At 35.3% G+C, this 19653-nt stretch overlaps 1 protein-coding gene across 1 annotated transcript; it reads left to right on the top strand.

Moving 5' to 3' along the window:
* The first annotated feature begins 1100 nt into the window (after positions 1 to 1100).
* LOC143622252 (uncharacterized) lies at positions 1101 to 5167 on the top strand. Its single transcript, XM_077093444.1, has 6 exons — positions 1101 to 1260; positions 2574 to 2830; positions 2925 to 3146; positions 3306 to 3398; positions 3486 to 3593; positions 4318 to 5167. The coding sequence occupies exons 1-6, from the start codon at positions 1110 to 1112 to the stop codon at positions 4744 to 4746; spliced, it is 1260 nt and encodes a 419-aa protein (XP_076949559.1). The 5' UTR covers positions 1101 to 1109; the 3' UTR covers positions 4747 to 5167.
* Positions 5168 to 19653: the final 14486 nt, after the last annotated feature.

Raw genomic sequence — 19653 nt, 5'->3', positions numbered from 1 at the left:
TTTCTAAAATCCATAATATAAACAGAGGGTCTAACTCTTTTATATATAAGCTTAGGCTTGGTTGTGTCCATATTTCTAACTTGTTAAGATACGATGTGGTCTAATAATACCATTATGCATGCTTGTGACCATATTTCTTAAGACTCAACATAAGTGAACGAGAGGTGTTATCGAGTAATCCATGGGTCTATGTTATCGAGTAATCGGATCGGGTATATTTGAAATCCCAAACCCATCCTAAACCCGCGAAAAATTTCAAAACTAATCCCAAACCCGTCCCAAACTCTAATGGGTCGGGTATTACCCATCCCATTTATGTCGGGTTTCGGGTTTCCCATCATATTCGGGTTTCATTTCCATCCCTACTTATCATAAGTTATTACTCCTATATGCTAGATTTAAGCAGGTAAACAAGTTGTAAAAAAGGATATATGTAGTAATTAGTTTTTGAGACTTGGACTCCTCATATAATAATAATAATTAATAATAACAGTTTTCAAATAATTTTAAGTATAATCGATGGTGCATTATATCCATAAAGTAACACAACAAAATTTTGAATAAAATAAGCTTATCTATTATATTACCTTAAACTTATGCAACTGCTCAACAAGAAAATCGGGATGTCAATCCCATTCTATAACCACGTTCCCTCCAATTACGCGCTCTCAAAACATTTACTCCCCATTTGCTCTGACTCGCTCCGTCTGTGCGAACAACAACCGGAAAATTCAGTCTTTCGTAGGCATATTTGAGGTATCAATTGAACTAATTTCTAGCTTTAAACAATACCTGCATCTTATATATGTAAATTTATATGATAGTTTGAAAGTGGTTGATAAACCCTAATTAGATTTTAGGTTAATTTGTTGATTCGTGTAAATATTGTATATCTGAAAATTCTGATTTCCCTAAGATTGTTATTTATTATTTGATATTTGTAATTAATATTTGTAAAATTGCAGCTTGCATCCAAAATGTGTGAATAATATTCTTTGGTATATATTTATCATTAATACTTTAGTGCATCTATAGAATAACTTATAGATATTATATATTTTTTTTTACTTAACTAACGCTATCAATTTCTTTGTAGGATGTGGATTTTTATGTTAGTGATGATGGCTACTGTTTTCACAAGAAAGAGATCTGAAGAAGATTCTGAACAACGTAGAGCGCGGTCAAGTGTAGATGGAAGTGAATCTAAAAGAAGGCCACAGTCGACACGTAAGCGCAATCGTCATTTACCCGACATTGCTGGTAAGTTATAAAGAAACTTGTTTACATGTTGCATATTTTGGGCAAATGGAGGAATTAGGCTTCTGGACTAAATAATTTTTTTTATATATCTTGTGACCTGTCATGGCCAAACTGGCGGTTTTCTGGTCAAGATGGGATTGGGTTAGGACAGGTTTCGGGAAACTATGGTTCCAGTATTGGTTTCGGGTCAGAATGGTCCAATTAAAAAAAGTGTCAAACTGTTAATATTTGTTCTGAGTTTTGAAGTTTCATTTTTCATCTTTGTTTCCTATCTTGTAATCTATTTATTGGCTTGCCCAACCCAACCTGTGTTCAAACCGAGCCCGTTTTGGCAAACTCTTTTTGTGCACCTATAATAGTGTTTAATGCATCTTAATAATAATTGCTTAAAACAAATAATATATGGTAAAATAGTCATCCCAAGGAATGTTTCACTATATGAATAATTACTTGAAAACATAAAAGACTTGGTAAAAAAAGAATTGTAATAACAAAAATATTCTTAGTTACTGTGGCTGCAAAAAATGGGTTTGGAAACGAATCCAGTTTCGGTTGAAGTTGGAAAAAAACACAACATTGAAATGTTCCGTTGGCTTGATGGCGGGTAGGCTACAATATCTATCATAGTTTTAGCCAGGGCTGGCCCAGCTAATTTGGGGACCCAAAGCTAAATGAAAATCCAGGGCCCTTCTCCTCAATTTAATAATACAAAACGTGTCTTTTATTTCGGTATCGAATCGACAATTTACAAAACAAATGTAATCTTACATTAATTAGTTACGTTTTTTTGCTTATATTTAGTATGTCTTTTAGCAATTAAGTTTGTAGAAAGTGAAGAGGTTTAAGTAATCGAGTTTAAATAAAACATTAAAGTAAAATTCTAAGTATTGTAATTTATTTTATTGAAATGGGGTGGAGATAATGTAGGCTATTGTTTTTTAAGATTTATTTATATAGGATTGTGTTATGCGCTGAACATAAACTAGGATTTAATGTTAAAAACAAATTGTATGGAAAAATTTTGAACGGGATGAGATTCGAACACCCATTACACATATCAACAAAAACCTAAAAACATGCGCTATAACCACTCGGACAATATAGCAGATTAATAGATAGCTCCTTTATTTCTTTAATATATAAATGCAAAAAATATAAACAGGGCCCTTTAAAATTTGGTGGCGCTAAGCTAGGGCTTGGGTTTAAGGGTCGGCCCTGATGATACCCATTGTGACTCGGGACAACGCCTGCCACTTAAATGTCAAATGATTATGCATGGCTTAGCTTTTAAAATAATATTGATCAACATGCAGATCAGTCACCAGTTGATGAACCAAAGAGGCGTGGTCCAAGTATAAATCGTAGTGCTATAAATGCTTTGGATAATATGCCTGAAGGTTCTAAAATTTCTTTAACCATTGCTCCCGGTACAAAAAACTTTGTTGGGACTTCATCCACACAATTCGCAACTGAGTGTGGGATTGTAATCCGTAGTGTTTGTCCAATGAATTACCATAAACGGGAGTTGATACCACATGATGTGAAAAATCAGATGTATGAAAAGTTACAAGTAAGTTGTCTATGTTTTTTTTACTTCTAGCTGTCTAGAAAGTTTTAACGCTTTATATTATCATAAATATTATTAACGTATGTGTTCAATGCAGGTAAGATTCAATTTGTTGCGATCAGATAATGGTTTTATGGAACATGTGGATGCTCGACTACGTGCCCAATGGAAACGCACAAGAGGTACTTTGAGCAACTACTGGAAGAGTAATGGAGGATACACCAATTTGGAACTAGCGAGATCAAAAATGAAGCCCAATTGCCGGAGTGAAGAATATTGGAATCACATGTGCGATTACTGGGAGTTAGAATCAACCCGGGTATGAAATCATTTTTATATAATTGAAACTTTTACTTCTTAGATCCTTTATATATTACAGTTGTTCTAACAGTTGACTTCATTCGCGCTCCCAGATTACATCATATCTTTTTTCTTAGTTTGTGAGTTCTAACATGTTTAGTGAATATTGCTTATGTAGAAATACAATAAACAAATGGAAGTTAACGGAAGCAAACAAGTTATTACAAGTAGAGGAGGCTCCCGGTCAATAGCCAATCATGTATTCCATATGGTAAGATTTAGACCTTACAAGTTACAGTTTTTTAAAATATCAAACAAGGGGTTGTATCATTTATTGCTATACTTTCAATTGTTGTAGACAAATCAGGAGACTCAAGTAACGCCTACCCCATTTGAATTATACTACAACTTGCATTTCAACGCTAAGAAAAAAGGATGGTTGAATGATCACGTGCGTGTCGAATATGTAATATACCTACTCTTTTTTTTACAATTCGATTTTGTTACTATATGGGTTGTTATTATTAGGGATGGCATGGTCCGAATTTCATGGGTTTTAGGACAAACCATGAGCTAAACCGTTAGGAACGGTTTTTTATATTGAAAATCAAAACCGAACCATTGAGAATCCAAACCAAACCGTTACAAACGGTTCGATCTGGGTTGGACAAACCATGAGCTTTATCGGGCTTTCATAAGAAAACGCATGTGTCAAAAGATAAAAAAAGCTATCCAAAAATAAATAAAGTAAACTATCAAAAAATGCAAAAAAAATAATCGTCTTGTCTTGATATAACACTAAAAGTTTTACACTAAAGGCATAAAAATATTTCAAACAAACAGTATGTGTTGATATGATCACAATTAACATACACTGTTATTACATAAAACAAACATTATTCTTGCTAAGATTTTTTAAATCATTAGTCTAAATAAATACATATAGCGTAATAGTATATATATAAATATTTTAACTGAACATAAAAATATTTATTAACAAATAAACATATATAATATAAAAAACATAAAAATTAAAATATACTCAAGATATCCGGTTTTATACAACTGGTTTTGATAATGAAAATCAAATGGATATCCGGTTTGGACGGTTTCATAGTATTAAACCAAACCATGAACACCCCTAGTTATTATGAGTTTTAATTGTTCGTACCTACAATCTCTTTTGTTAGGAAAATATTCTTCGCCATAAAGAAGAGGCAATGATCAAGTTAACTTCAGAAGGAACGAACATAACCGCTGATATGGAACGTGAGCTAGAGAAAAAGGCAATTAAAAGTGTGTGTGCTAAAAAGCAAACAATAAAATCTGCATGGGAGGTAGGCGTTGGACCTGTACTAAGGAAAAAGGATCACTGGATGATATCAGATTCGTCTCAACCACCTTCAAGTGAGACCGAAAATCTTCAAAATCAGGTTGCTGCACTCAAGGAAGAACTTAAACAAAACCAAGAGAAACTTAAACAAAGTAATGAGCAATATGAAAGAATGTCAATGTTCATGACTTCGAAGTTTCCAGATTTTGAGAATGCGGTATCTGCATCTGCAAGTAATGGATCGAATGGACAACTCGATGAAAGTGATTATGAAGACCTGATTTAGCTAGCGTGTTAGTTAAGACTTACTCTTTATGGTTTATTAGTTGTCTTATTCAGTATCTTTTTAATGTTTAGAATTAATGAACCAAGTTTTTTTTTCTAGCATTTGTTATGATATTTTTGGTTTAGTATTACAATGTTTTGATATTGACAATTAAATGAAAACATATCGGAGACTATTTTTAGTCCTAAAAGTAAATATATTAGGAAAATGCAAATACATATTAAGGACAAAACCATATATTATCAAAAACTATTTTTCATTCTCTAAAATAAGCAAATTAGATCTATATATGATATTAAAGACTGATTTATAGTCACCTAAGGAATGTATTAGAGACTGGTAAATTTTGTTATAAGAGACTGATTTTTAGTCTATATAAAGACATATTGGGACTAAAATGACAATGCACTTGAGATTAACTTTCAGTCATTGAAAACACATATGAAGGATTGAAATGACAAGTTAGTAGAGACTAATTTAGTTTCTAAAAATATTTATTAGGGACTGAACTATTATGGTATTAGAGACTAAAAGTTAGTCTCTAAAACACCTTATTAGGGACTGAATTAGTATGGATTTACGAATCTAATAAAACGCATTGGAGACAAATAGATATAGCTTACAAGACTGATTTTTAGTCCCTAAAGAAATGCATTTGGGACTGAAATATCATAATAATAGAGATTAATATTTACTCACTGAAGATAAGTATTGGAGACTGAATTGACATTGTGTCATGGATCAGTTTAAGGACTGAATTTATGTGTATAGAACACTAAATGTTAGTCCCCGTTGATGCCATGTAACGGGGACTGATTTTCAGTCACTAACTCTACTATCTAGGACTAGGAATAGGGTACTGACCGGAGACTGGCAAAATCAATCCTTGATAACCTTAAGGACTGATTTTTTAGTATTAGTGACTGATTTTTCAGTCCTAGATACTGATCTTTTTTGTAGTGCACGGCTAGGTAGAGATAAAAGGATTCTCCATCCACAGGCTTCATCAGAGCTGGAGCCGAGGATAAGTAATCCTTTAAGGCTCTTAGAGCAGCCTCATGCCTCTCCGTCCATTCGAACTTCTTATTCTTTCTAAGAATGTCGTAGAAATCCTTGCATTTCTCGGAGGATCTGGAAATGAACCTATTGAGCGCTGCTATTATTCCTGTTAACCTCTGGACATCTTTAGCATTCACATGAGACTTCAGGTTGATAATGGCTTCTATCTGCTCCGGGCTCGCCTCTATCCCCCTCTTGGTGACCATGTACCCTAAAAACTTTCCAGCCTTAACACCAAAATGGCATTTCGATGGATTTAGTTTCATATTATACTGATTAAGGATGTTGAACGCTTCTTCAAGATCTCTGAGATGATCCTCAGCTTTCTTTGATTTCACCACCATGTTATCTATGTAGACTTCCATGGTTTTGCCCAACTGATCCTTGAACATCATATTCACCAGTCTTTGATATGTTGCCTCTGCATTTCTTAGTCAAAAAGGCATAGCAATATAACAGTATATGCCGGTAGGGGTCATGAATGATGTATCCTCTTGATCGGATGGTTCCATCTGAATTTGTTGGAATCCAGAAGAAGTATCCATAAAGGTGAGCATCTCATGCCCTGCCGTTGCATCCACCATGGAGTCTATATGTGGTAACGGGAAAGGATCCTTGGGGCATGCCTTGTTTAAATCAGTAAAATCGACACACACCCTCCACTTTCCATTCTTTTTAGAAACAACAACCACATTAGCTAACCATCGAGGATACTTAACCTCTCTGATCATACCGGCCTTAAGAAGTTTTTCAACTTCCTCTTGTATGATCGCGTTCCTCTCAGGAGAGAATTTCCTTCGCTTCTGATGGACGGGTTTAATAGATAAATCAAGGCCTAATTTATGAGTAATTACCTCCTTAGAGATACCTATCATGTCTGAATGTTTGAAAAAAAAAGTGGATTTTCTTCGCTTCAAGAAGGATATCATATCCTCCTCGATTTTGATAGGGATACTGGATCCTAGGAACACCTTTACATCAGGATCCTCGGGGTCCAAGGATACTTCTTTAACGTCTTTATCCCGAGCTTCCATTACTTCCCTAGGATGTTGTTGTGGTTGCTATGCTATAGTTTGCTTGGCTGTCGGCTTCATCGATGAAGAATAATAGTTTTTGGCTTCCGCCTGATCACCAACTATCTTCACAACCCCCCATGGACTAGGTAGTTTGATGCATTGGTGGTAAGTTGAGGCCACCGCCTTCATTCCATGCAGCCAGGGCCTACCTAGAATAACATTGCAACAAGAAAGATTATCAATAACACAAAATTTTTTATATGGATTTAACCCTTCAATATAAATTGGGTGGTTGATGCCCCCAATGTCTTCTTGGTTTTCCAATGAAACCGACTAGCACTGATGTTCTAGGGATGATCTCCGAATCTAGTATGTTCATCTTCTTAAGGACATCATGCTGGATGATGTTGACCGAGCTCCCACCGTCAACTAGGATCCTGCGTACATAATGGTTAGCGATAAATAAAGTAATAATCAAACCGTCATAGTGAGGATCCTGTATGTTTAGTTTATCTTCCTCATCGAAGAATGAATCCAAATCAGTAAATGTGAGGTGTAGTGCTATGCTAATAACAATGATTATATGAACGAAAATGGAATGAACACCAAGATTTGTTGCGAGGAAAAACCCTTTGATCTTGTTCAGATCAAAAGAAAAAAACCCCGGGTGATGACAACTCGTCGATCACCACTTTATTAATCACAAAAAAGGTTACAAATGTTTAGAGATTGTGATCGATGTTACAATAGAATGCTAGTGTATAGAGAGAATTATAAGTTCTGCTCTAAGTATGTGTGAATACAAGTGATTTCTAATCGATCATATCTCGATGTTTATAAAGAAAATACATATAACTAAAAGTCCTAACTATCCACCACTCTTCCAACGTTCATTGTCCACGTGCTGGGAGCTTCCAGTAGTGAAATTTTAGGTAAACCAAGTCACAAAGCCGTTACTTCTGTTGTACAATAACCTATACACGTGAAACAATTGTTAATAATACTAACCTCTGAGGATCCTTGATCTTTGACATGGTTCTGGAGCTCTTCAGGAGGATAATTGATCCATACATATCTTCAAGGATAATATATCCTCATCAGAGAAAATATCAGTCCTAACATCAGGCAACATATAATACGTTCACAAACTTACATATATACGTATCGAAGATACATATTACATATTTAACATGTTACCTTTCTTTCATTCATACATACATACTTCCATTTTTTTCATACCTTCATACTTTCATACTACGTGCATAACTATCTTTACCATCTCAAATATTAGTAGGTCTGGTCCCTTTCTTTTCCATCTCAGAAATTATCAGATTCTGATTCCTCCTGTCTCAGATATTATTAGGGTCTGGTCTCTTCTATCTCATATATTATTAGGGTATGGTCCCTTCTTTCCATACAACCATACATACGTTTCTTTATATACACATTTCATTATATACTTTCATACATACTCTTAACCTCTTACATATATCGTTCATACACATTCATATATCATATACTTACCACTTAAGGTAAGTGTATTAACTATTCACATTGAGTATGCACACATCCCCGAAAACATAACAAGGAAATTGGGCTAGAAACTCACATAGGTCCTGTTTCTTTCTGAGTTTATAGTAATACCCTTTTTTAGCTGTGCACGTCTAACTGTATAATAACTACAAGTATCAATTAACTATCTCTAATTATATCATACTTCTAAGTTACTGTAACCCCTAAACGAACGGGGTTCGGGGGCAGCGCCCCTGGCAATGGAGTTCTAGGTAGGGCTGTTCAAAACCGGATATCCGAAGTTTCGGATATCTGAAACCGGATATCCGAATCCGAATCCAAAACTTCGGATATCCAAACCTCGGATATCCGAAATTTTGGATATCCGAACCTCAGATATCCGAATATCCGAAAATAAAATAAAATAAAAACCTTGTTTTACCAATCTATAACAAATTTAATCAATAGTTTTGCCCTAACTACAACTAACAAAGTAAAAATTAATAATATAATAAAGTAACACTTAATTAACAATCTAAAAATAAATGGATGGCGACGGAGACCAATGACGGATGGCGACGGAGACCTGTGATGGTCTGATGGATGGCGACAGTGGACCAGTGATGGATGGCGACGGTGAACCTGTGAGACTGTGACGATGGTGGACCGGCGAGGGTTAGCTATGTGACGATGGTGGAGTGTGGACCTGTGCAGATTCTATGAAGGTGAAGGAGGTGGAGAAAGATCGCAGGTGAAGGAGGTGCTGCTATGACCGTGAGAATGATTGCAGATGTGTTATGACTTATGTGAATCTACGGATTTCTTATTATGTATAAATATAAAATAAAATTAAAATATATTAAAATTAAAAACCGGATTATTCGGATATCCAAAAAATCTGAATAATTAAAAACCGGGATTCGGATATCCGAATTTTCGGATAGTTCGGATATGGATAGCCGGATAATTCGGATACGGATTCGGATTCGGATAGTTTTGAACACCCCTAGTTCTAGGGGCGGCAGCCCCTAGTGGGGTCCAAGGGGCAGAGCCCCTGCTGGAGTTAAGCTGCCAGGTCAGCTTGGAAAAATTTTATTTTCATAAAAAGTCCATTACTAAAAGTTCATCTAGAAAAATTTTAAGTCTGAACTAATCTAATCGAATTTTTAGTTCTAATCGAATGCCAGATTCTATTAGAATGGAAGATACTATTAGAATAGACTTTCTATTCGAATGACATATTCTATTCAAATGGCAGATTCTATTCGAATGGACTTTCTATTCGAATGGCAGATTCTATTCGAATGGTCTTTCTATTCGAATGGCAGATTCTACTCGAATGGTCTTTCTATTTGAATGTCAGATTCTATTCGAATGGCAGATTCTATTCGAATGTACTTTCTATTCGAATGACATATTCTATTCGAATGGACTTTTATTCTAATCGAATGGCCTGCATCTTTTCCTTCTTTCTTTCCTTCTATTCGAATGCTTTTCAAACAAATACTTTTGATTCGAATAACACTGTAGCATATTATTATCATTATTACTACGTATCTTTAACACCCATTTAGCAATATACCATCTTCTAAACATTTTCATTTATATCCTTGACCAAGATCTAGCTTACTTAGCAACACAGTTTAAACCTTTAATGATTTCAACCCGTTTAAGCTAGATCCAGGGCTATTACATGAACTGTACATCCTAACGAGTTCATTAAGTCCACCTTTAACTTCAAGTTTACATTTTTATGGTATAAAAATACCCTATTTGCCTTAATACCAAGTCTTATGGCAAACCGTTCTTAAAAACACAACCTTTGTACATAAAGCACGTACCTTTTTTGACGTTTTAGGCCATTAGTTAGCTTCACCTACAATTATGGACTTGTTTCGTTCTTGTATAGCTAAAGATCTAATAAAATATTCTCTAAATAGCGGATTCGAATCTCGGCCGTAAGGTTTGAGAGTGTTTGTGTGTGTTTTTGAGTGTGAAAGGAGGCTAGAAGATAAGAATCAGGGTTTTAGGGTTTTAGGGAGGTTTAAGGGGGTTTATATACCCTTAAGCCCATGGATCTAAGGCCCATCACCATCCCTTATTTTACCTTTTATTAACCAAGCTCACACTCTATTATTTTATTTAACTTAACTAAAGCTCAGCACACTTTTAAATAAACACAATTCCTTTTTATTTATTATTATTATTAAAAGTAGGATGTTAATCTTAATCGATTCATTCATTAACATTAATTGTGAAATAAGAAAATAAGGAAATATTAAAATTGATGTTGCATGTATGTTAGAATAAAATTTTAAAGTCACATGTAATTGCAAATTAAAGAAAAAAAGATGCATCATTGTTGAAGAATTTGGAATTGAATAGAAACTACAAGTTGTTTTAAATTGAAATTCGTGTAGCATTGCATAATTTTTTTTATATAAAATTGGTTTCAAATTTAGATTTAAATTTTTCTCATAGACTTTTGAACTCAGGAAAATGTGTATTTTTTCTTAAATTTTTTCAAACATTTTGTATAAATATTGAAACATGAAGAATAACTATTATGTGTATAACAGTTTACTATATGCACTATTTGTCATTTATTTATATGAATTTTTGTATAAATGGTTTTAGCAATAAGAAGATTAATATTTTCTTCATAAATATATATTTTATGGCTTGATGTATACTTTTTTTATACATTTAAGTATATTTAATTTAATATTCTTATAAGACAAATTACTTAACTAAAAGCATTCAAAACGTTAAACTATTTTTTTTTCAATCTCATTCCACTATTTCGTTTCCCACAAACTCATTTTAGAACCTAGAATATCGTTTTAATAAGTTATTTACATAATTTCAATATTATATTAACTTATTAATTTTATTTTTATACAAATACAACGAACTGGGGTTATGTTAATTTTACAAGTTGGTTAGTACAAAATTAAAGTGTTTATTATGGTTTATATTCAAAATAATAAAGTTATACACAATTGTTTTTTAAAGTTACAGTTATAACATTTATTATTAAAATTTATATAAATCATTATATATCTTTAATATTCTGCTAACTCTATTTGAACATACTTTAAGGTTAGTATGTCTTTGTCATTTTTTTGGCAATTACATTCATATGAAATGAGACAATCATTTTGTTATATTTTAATTTTCAGTTTTATATGTTGCTTGATTATACAATTGTTAATTGTAAAATATAAAATCAATTAAAATTTTGTCACACACAGAATATTAATGACAACACTCATGATCAATTAGTTCGAATTTATGAAGATTCTAAGGATGATTATCTAAACAAAGTTCAAGTAATACGGTTTTTCGGATAATCGTGAGTTTTAGACAAACATAAGCAGATGATCTCAAATGACATCATACTAATTAGTTGATTAAAATGTATGATATTTTATGTGTATAATTTTTTTTAGTTTCATGGATACATATATTATCATTATCTAGGGTTGGTATGTACTTGATGAACCTTACTTGACACACGGAAGAGTTATAAGCAGACCTATATGTTACCTTATCAAAAGTTACAAGCAGACATGTAATAAATATTTTGATTTTTGATATACAATGTATATCAACCAATACAATCACAAATGTAGTGTGCAAGGAAGGTTTTACTTATTGTAACATATTTGTGTAATCTTAGTTATGTAATTTATGTAATTTTAATGTAAATTGTAATTGTATTAACAATATATAATCATGTTGTTGACTGTATTTCACTTAGTAGTTAAAGTTTAAAACTTTCATCAATTACCCGTGTAAACACGGGCCTCAAACTAGTATATCATATTGGGCTCTAGATTGTATCTTGAACACGTACTAAAAACATTTATTAAAAACATCATACATCATTCACAACTTTAAGGGTTGTTTTATAGCTTTTTAATGGTCATTAGAGATTATCTCTTAATTATTAAAAGGTAGTCTTAAGTATAAATAGTTAAGAGGAAGCCTTTTAATCATTCAGACTTAAGGCGTTATCTCTTAACTATTTAGAGACTATAAATCATTAAGAGGTAGTCTCTTAATGATTATTAAAAAGATAGTCAAAATACAAAGTACAATAAAAATGATAAGAGTGAGAAATAATCTAATTCATTGATCTTAAATTTAGATGAAGATTAATTTAAAATAAAATTTGATAAGAAGGGCATGAATGTAATAACGCAGTTATGATGACTTTATCTCTTCACATGCAAGACACATGTCAATTCCTCCATCATTTTAAAACGTCTATAACTTTTTCATACGACATTTTTTTTAGAATTGTTTTTACCATGATAAACAGTGTTTTTTATCTTTAATATGAATATCATATTGTTATATAAAAATAAAAAAAGTTAGTGGGTTTATCATTGTGTTTTTAATTGGGTTTTTCTATGCAGTGTGTTATAAATTTTGATCATTATATTGTGCTTTCAATTGGTACTCATATTTAAGATAAAAATTAAAATAAAGATTACGTCATTATGTCTTTGTGCTCAACATTTGTCTTTCTAATTATCATTGTGTTTTAGTCATTATGCTCAATGTTCACTTAATTTGAGAAAAATAGTATTATGTTCATTGTGTATTACGTTAAAGTTGTTGGAACCCTGGAATCAATCCTTTAAACAGATCTCAAATCTGTGTTAGTACGATTAATACCTTAATACGGATCTAGCTCATAATTACGTTTGATTGTATATGATTTGTGTATATATTATCAGTATTAGTAGTTGTAAGTGTGAATAATATTAAGATGAAGATCGAGAGAGATTTTGACAGAACTTCGTTAATTAACTCTCAAAACTTAAATAACTTGTGAAAAGTGTTCACGTATAAATGGAAGACGGACCTAGTTCGTTAACATCCCCTAACGAACTAGAGTTCGCTTTGTTACATACATAAGACTAAATAACTCAGCGAATCACCCTTGATTCGTTAAACATCCTTAACGAATCAGGGGAACTTAACTTAAGTCTTAGTTCGCTAAACAACCTTAGCGAACTAGACATTACATTAACGAACTAAACATAAATATTTGTTTATTACATAAAACAAAACGACAAATACGTTAACGATAAATACAAAGACTCAAGACGCAAAACCGTGCACTAACAGACACCCCCTCATCTTGAGCTCTTTGCCTTTTGTCTTCACTTGAAACGCTTGGACTGCCAGTCTCTGCAACTATGAATTCCGTTTTCATAACAAACACGCACAACGCGTTGGAATTGCATAGCCAGATCATAGTCTTCATCGCGCTCAAACATAATCTTATTCTTGTGCAGCACATCATTGTCAGTCTCAGATAAGTTAACCAACCACATCGGGTCGATAATCTTGATAAGCTCGGTCTTCAATCCTTTACCAAGCACAATGACGGCCTCGCTAGTACGATTGTTGTAGTACCAACGGTTAAACGTAATATGCATGTGTTGGTTCTTCATCGTCTTCGACGGCTTTACCTTAAGAACAAGTTTCCTCCAGCCTGTCCTTGGATCAATTTCGTCAATACGTTTACGTCTCGGGACTGGGGCTTGAAGAAATTGAAACCATGATTAACCTCGAACGGCAAGTGTTGATGAAACCACTCAGCTGTCTGGTCGCCACCACGATTGATAAATGGACGACACGCGAGGGTACGAGCATCCCAACGCGGTAGTGTAAGAACGTCCATTATCTTCTCGTAATACTGGATTCCCTTCTCCCATCTAAGTATACATGCCTTAAGCTCGGAATCATATAGCCAAGAGACGATATCACCATGAACCTTGGATACAGTCTTGAAGGAAGTCACTTGGTTTGCTTTGACCCAAACTGCAGCTTCTTCCTTTCGCTCTTGATTAACATACCGATATGCCTTGATAATCTTACTCACCTTTATATAGCTGAACCACTTAGCAATATCGGTATCAGTTTTGACTTCAAGTGATTTGCATACGGCATCAGCTGCCTTTTTACCCTTAGAAGCCTTTACCAAATCATCCTCAGCAGCTTTAAACGTTTGCTCATCGAATACTGGAGCACCTTGATCAACATTTGTGTGTTGAAACAGGTCAGGATACTCCTCAACAGTGACGTCTTCCATCTCAACATCCTCGTCTTCATAAATAAAATCCGTATTTATTTGAATAGATGAATCATTTATTATGCCTTCTTCATTCACCACCTCAATGTCAGGCTCTATCTCTAACACGGTTAACTGTTCAACATTCAACCCTAGCAGTATGGAAATCTGCTCTCGTGTCAGAGACCTATCAACAAACTGACCAACCTCGATCTCATTCCAGTTTACCACACTTCTAACCACCCCCAATCCATCCACAAATATGACCATATCAGCTTCAATCCTTTCAATTGGCTTAACAGCAGTTGAATCATGATACACAACAACCTGTTTACCCGAGTCATCACCGCCACTTGTACCAGTACCGGAAGATGAGCCGTGCGCTTGTTTAGGCTCACCTCCTACACCAGATTCGTCAGGATCTTAATCATCATTCTTGAGTTTCTTTAAGGCATCCTCTTTGCAAGTCAACTGCAAGATTAGATCATCTTGTTCCTACATTTTCACCCCTTGAGACTCAACAATCGCACATAGCGCTTTAGTCTCCTTTTAACAAAATAAAATATAACTCATCACCCGTCTTTGATTCTCCATAAGGCGTTCTTGATTCTGACGGTCAACAGACATTTGGTTTTCATATAGATGAAGAAGATTTAACAGCATATCTGTCTGACGGTTTGGTGGTAAGTTGTACATGGATGGATGTACTGGTTGGATCGGTCCTTGAGGCCGAGTAATTCTCACAAAAGAGACATCACTAGGAGGAGGAGGAGGAGGAGGAGGAGGAGGAGGAGGAGGCCTCAAGGACGGTATTGGAGGAACAGTAGAAGATGTAGCAGGAGGCCTTGGTATTTCAGATAAAGCCATCTGTGGAATCAAACCAAGCCTTTCATGAGACACCATCGTCGTCGTTAATGTGAGCGTCGGAGTGCTAGTAGTGAGCGGCACTGTCTGACGTTGTGAAATAGTCGGATGAGATGGTGGAACACCGATAATTACACCAGCCCCATCTGATACACGTATCTTCTTTGATGGCTCTCCAGTTGCCACTTCTTTCCCTTTTCTCTTCCTTTCTCGTTGAGCTGTAATAGTGGCAGCTAATGCAGCATTTATTGCATCTTGTTGCTCTTGAAAAGCAGCATCACTAGCACCACCATGTCCACCATCACCACCATCATTACCATCATCATTATCATCGTTCCCACCTTCTCCCCCCTCAAGCTCGGAATCAGAGTTATCGTGGATCCAACGTTCATTGGGAGGACATACATAACTAGGATTAATGATATGACCAATCATACGTTTATCCCGTGGCCTCGGCTTACGGTAAATATTCATTCGACGTACAGTGTAAGCCGTCATGTGTTCCAAAGGAAGCATATTATCCACCGAAGTTTGATCAATAACCAAGTTTGGTATCAAATATTGAATTATCAACTGCAAGAATCGAGGATACATTAAAAACTTCTTCGTTTGAGTCGTTTGCTGGACTTGCTCTTTCAAATGATTAAACACCATTTCCGAGAAGTTGAATGGTTTATTGAGAATGAGTGCAACAGACGCCGATTGTAAGAACGTCCATTATCTTCTCGTAATACTGGATTCCCTTCTCCCATCTAAGTATACATGCCTTAAGCTCGGAATCATATAGCCAAGAGACGATATCACCATGAACCTTGGATACAGTCTTGAAGGAAGTCACTTGGTTTGCTTTGACCCAAACTGCAGCTTCTTCCTTTCGCTCTTGATTAACATACCGATATGCCTTGATAATCTTACTCACCTTTATATAGCTGAACCACTTAGCAATATCGGTATCAGTTTTGACTTCAAGTGATTTGCATACGGCATCAGCTGCCTTTTTACCCTTAGAAGCCTTTACCAAATCATCCTCAGCAGCTTTAAACGTTTGCTCATCGAATACTGGAGCACCTTGATCAACATTTGTGTGTTGAAACAGGTCAGGATACTCCTCAACAGTGACGTCTTCCATCTCAACATCCTCGTCTTCATAAATAAAATCCGTATTTATTTGAATAGATGAATCATTTATTATGCCTTCTTCATTCACCACCTCAATGTCAGGCTCTATCTCTAACACGGTTAACTGTTCAACATTCAACCCTAGCAGTATGGAAATCTGCTCTCGTGTCAGAGACCTATCAACAAACTGACCAACCTCGATCTCATTCCAGTTTACCACACTTCTAACCACCCCCAATCCATCCACAAATATGACCATATCAGCTTCAATCCTTTCAATTGGCTTAACAGCAGTTGAATCATGATACACAACAACCTGTTTACCCGAGTCATCACCGCCACTTGTACCAGTACCGGAAGATGAGCCGTGCGCTTGTTTAGGCTCACCTCCTACACCAGATTCGTCAGGATCTTAATCATCATTCTTGAGTTTCTTTAAGGCATCCTCTTTGCAAGTCAACTGCAAGATTAGATCATCTTGTTCCTACATTTTCACCCCTTGAGACTCAACAATCGCACATAGCGCTTTAGTCTCCTTTTAACAAAATAAAATATAACTCATCACCCGTCTTTGATTCTCCATAAGGCGTTCTTGATTCTGACGGTCAACAGACATTTGGTTTTCATATAGATGAAGAAGATTTAACAGCATATCTGTCTGACGGTTTGGTGGTAAGTTGTACATGGATGGATGTACTGGTTGGATCGGTCCTTGAGGCCGAGTAATTCTCACAAAAGAGACATCACTAGGAGGAGGAGGAGGAGGAGGAGGCCTCAAGGACGGTGTTGGAGGAACAGTAGAAGATGTAGCAGGAGGCCTTGGTATTTCAGATAAAGCCATCTGTGGAATCAAACCAAGCCTTTCATGAGACACCATCGTCGTCGTTAATGTGAGCGTCGGAGTGCTAGTAGTGAGCGGCACTGTCTGACGTTGTGAAATAGTCGGATGAGATGGTGGAACACCGATAATTACACCAGCCCCATCTGATACACGTATCTTCTTTGATGGCTCTCCAGTTGCCACTTCTTTCCCTTTTCTCTTCCTTTCTCGTTGAGCTGTAATAGTGGCAGCTAATGCAGCATTTATTGCATCTTGTTGCTCTTGAAAAGCAGCATCACTAGCACCACCATGTCCACCATCACCACCATCATTACCATCATCATTATCATCGTTCCCACCTTCTCCCCCCTCAAGCTCGGAATCAGAGTTATCATGGATCCAACGTTCATTGGGAGGACATACATAACTAGGATTAATGATATGACCAATCATACGTTTATCCCGTGGCCTCGGCTTACGGTAAATATTCATTCGACGTACAGTGTAAGCCGTCATGTGTTCCAAAGGAAGCATATTATCCACCGAAGTTTGATCAATAACCAAGTTTGGTATCAAATATTGAATTATCAACTGCAAGAATCGAGGATACATTAAAAACTTCTTCGTTTGAGTCGTTTGCTGGACTTGCTCTTTCAAATGATTAAACACCATTTCCGAGAAGTTGAATGGTTTATTGAGAATGAGTGCAACAGACGCCGATTGTAGGCTACTGCGGCATTCATCAAATCCACCTTTACGACCACCCATGCAATGAATCAGTATATGTAACAGATACTTGTCATTCGTGTGAATATCAATCTGATTCGTTACACACATGTAACGAATCAATTGATTCGCTATCAGGTAAATATATTAACGAAATAGACTTAGCGAATTACTATTCAAAGGAACGAACTAGGCCCTAGTTCGTTATAAGTTAACGAATTCAAACTTATTCGTTGATTAACTTATTTGCTAAGCTAGTTCGCGTGTTTTATTAATGAATTGGACACTAAATAGTTTCAATTCGCTAACAATAACGAATGGTCAATCCAGACTTAATCTTTGACACTCATAGCCAAAGTCAAAATTAAATTATGAACACTGAGAGTCAACAACATGAACCCAGTATCAATTCATCCATAATCATCGTTGGATAACCGAATCAACAGTCGTAGCAAACTCGGAAATACAATACGAAGCACATGATGTTGAGATTGAGGCTCAATACCATGAAACAAATTAAGTTTAATCGGAGTTTTAACAGAGCCTAAAACCCTGAAAACATAAACATTCAATCGACCTGGCAAACAAGAATCAATCTTTGATTCAAGTCTACCCAGGGTATCGAAAAATCACATTCCGACCATAATGAAATTAAAATAAACTATAATAACACAGTATGATGTCGATTAAGCAGTGGTTTTAAAAACCCTGAAAACATAAACATTCAATCGACCTGGCAAACAAGAATCAATCTTTGATTCAAGTCTACCCAGGGTATCGGAATCACATTCCGACCATAATGAAATCAAAATAAACTATAATAACACAGTATGATGTCGATTAAGCAGTGGTTTTAAAAACCCGTAAACCCTTATCACAAAATTGCATAATTAGCCTATCAACACAGTGTCATTTTTTACGAAAATCACAAAGAAGTGATTATCTTTACCTTATCAACACACCGGTATGATCAAAAGTGTGAATTTCAAAGGTCGAGAAAATCAGAAAAATTTGAACACAGTGACAGTATGTATAAAGAAGAAATAGGAACAGTGAATGACGATTCGTTTTACTCTTGTCCTTTATACACAGTCCTTGCACGTTTTCCAACATACGAATCAGACTGATTCGCTATGAATTTGAACTAACGAATTAGCTAATTCATTCGTCAAATTCCTCAAGTAGTGTAGCGAATTAGATTTGATTCGTTGTTTTATTCGTTAAATATGCATAACGAATTAGAAGTGGTTCGTTACGGAGTGCGGAAGCGAATTAGGTGAGCGAACTAGAAAGTTGTAAGGCCCCGAACCCGGTAGCCCTACTTTAGCGTCGGATTTACTCATAAACACAGTTCTACAAATCAGAGTTTATTAAACTTTCGCGGAATATAAAACTTTAACCGTTTATTACAAAACAATTAATCTTTTTTTTAAAACCATAACACAAAATATCATATTTAAAACATCATTTCTTCCATCTTCAGATGCCAGCCGTTCAATCCATGCCATGTGCCGTCCTCATGATAACTCTATAATCAGCTCACCTGTGTGCATACTAAAAGTCAGCTACGCTGAGTGAGTTCTAGTCAATCAGACGCCATACAATACATACACATACATACATATCCGAAAATACATATCCATACTTAATCCGTTACCCTACTACCATACATACATACATATCTACAATCACTAACCTCA

This window comes from Bidens hawaiensis, unplaced genomic scaffold (genome assembly GCF_021521415.1).
Source record: "Bidens hawaiensis isolate Kalapana, Puna unplaced genomic scaffold, B.hawaiensis_p1.1 tig00003115_1, whole genome shotgun sequence".
Lineage (NCBI taxonomy): Eukaryota > Viridiplantae > Streptophyta > Magnoliopsida > Asterales > Asteraceae > Bidens > Bidens hawaiensis.
The sequence above is the reverse complement of the archived record's forward strand: the minus strand, read 5'-3'. Positions and strand labels throughout refer to the sequence as shown.

Coding starts and splice junctions, on each gene's coding strand:
- LOC143622252 (XM_077093444.1), top strand. CDS start 1,110: ATGTTAGTGATGATGGCTACTGTTTTCACAAGAAAGAGATCTGAAGAA. Junction 1,261..2,573: donor TCATTTACCCGACATTGCTG/GTAAGTTATAAA, acceptor ATCAACATGCAG/ATCAGTCACCAGTTGATGAA. Junction 3,399..3,485: donor CCAATCATGTATTCCATATG/GTAAGATTTAGA, acceptor CAATTGTTGTAG/ACAAATCAGGAGACTCAAGT.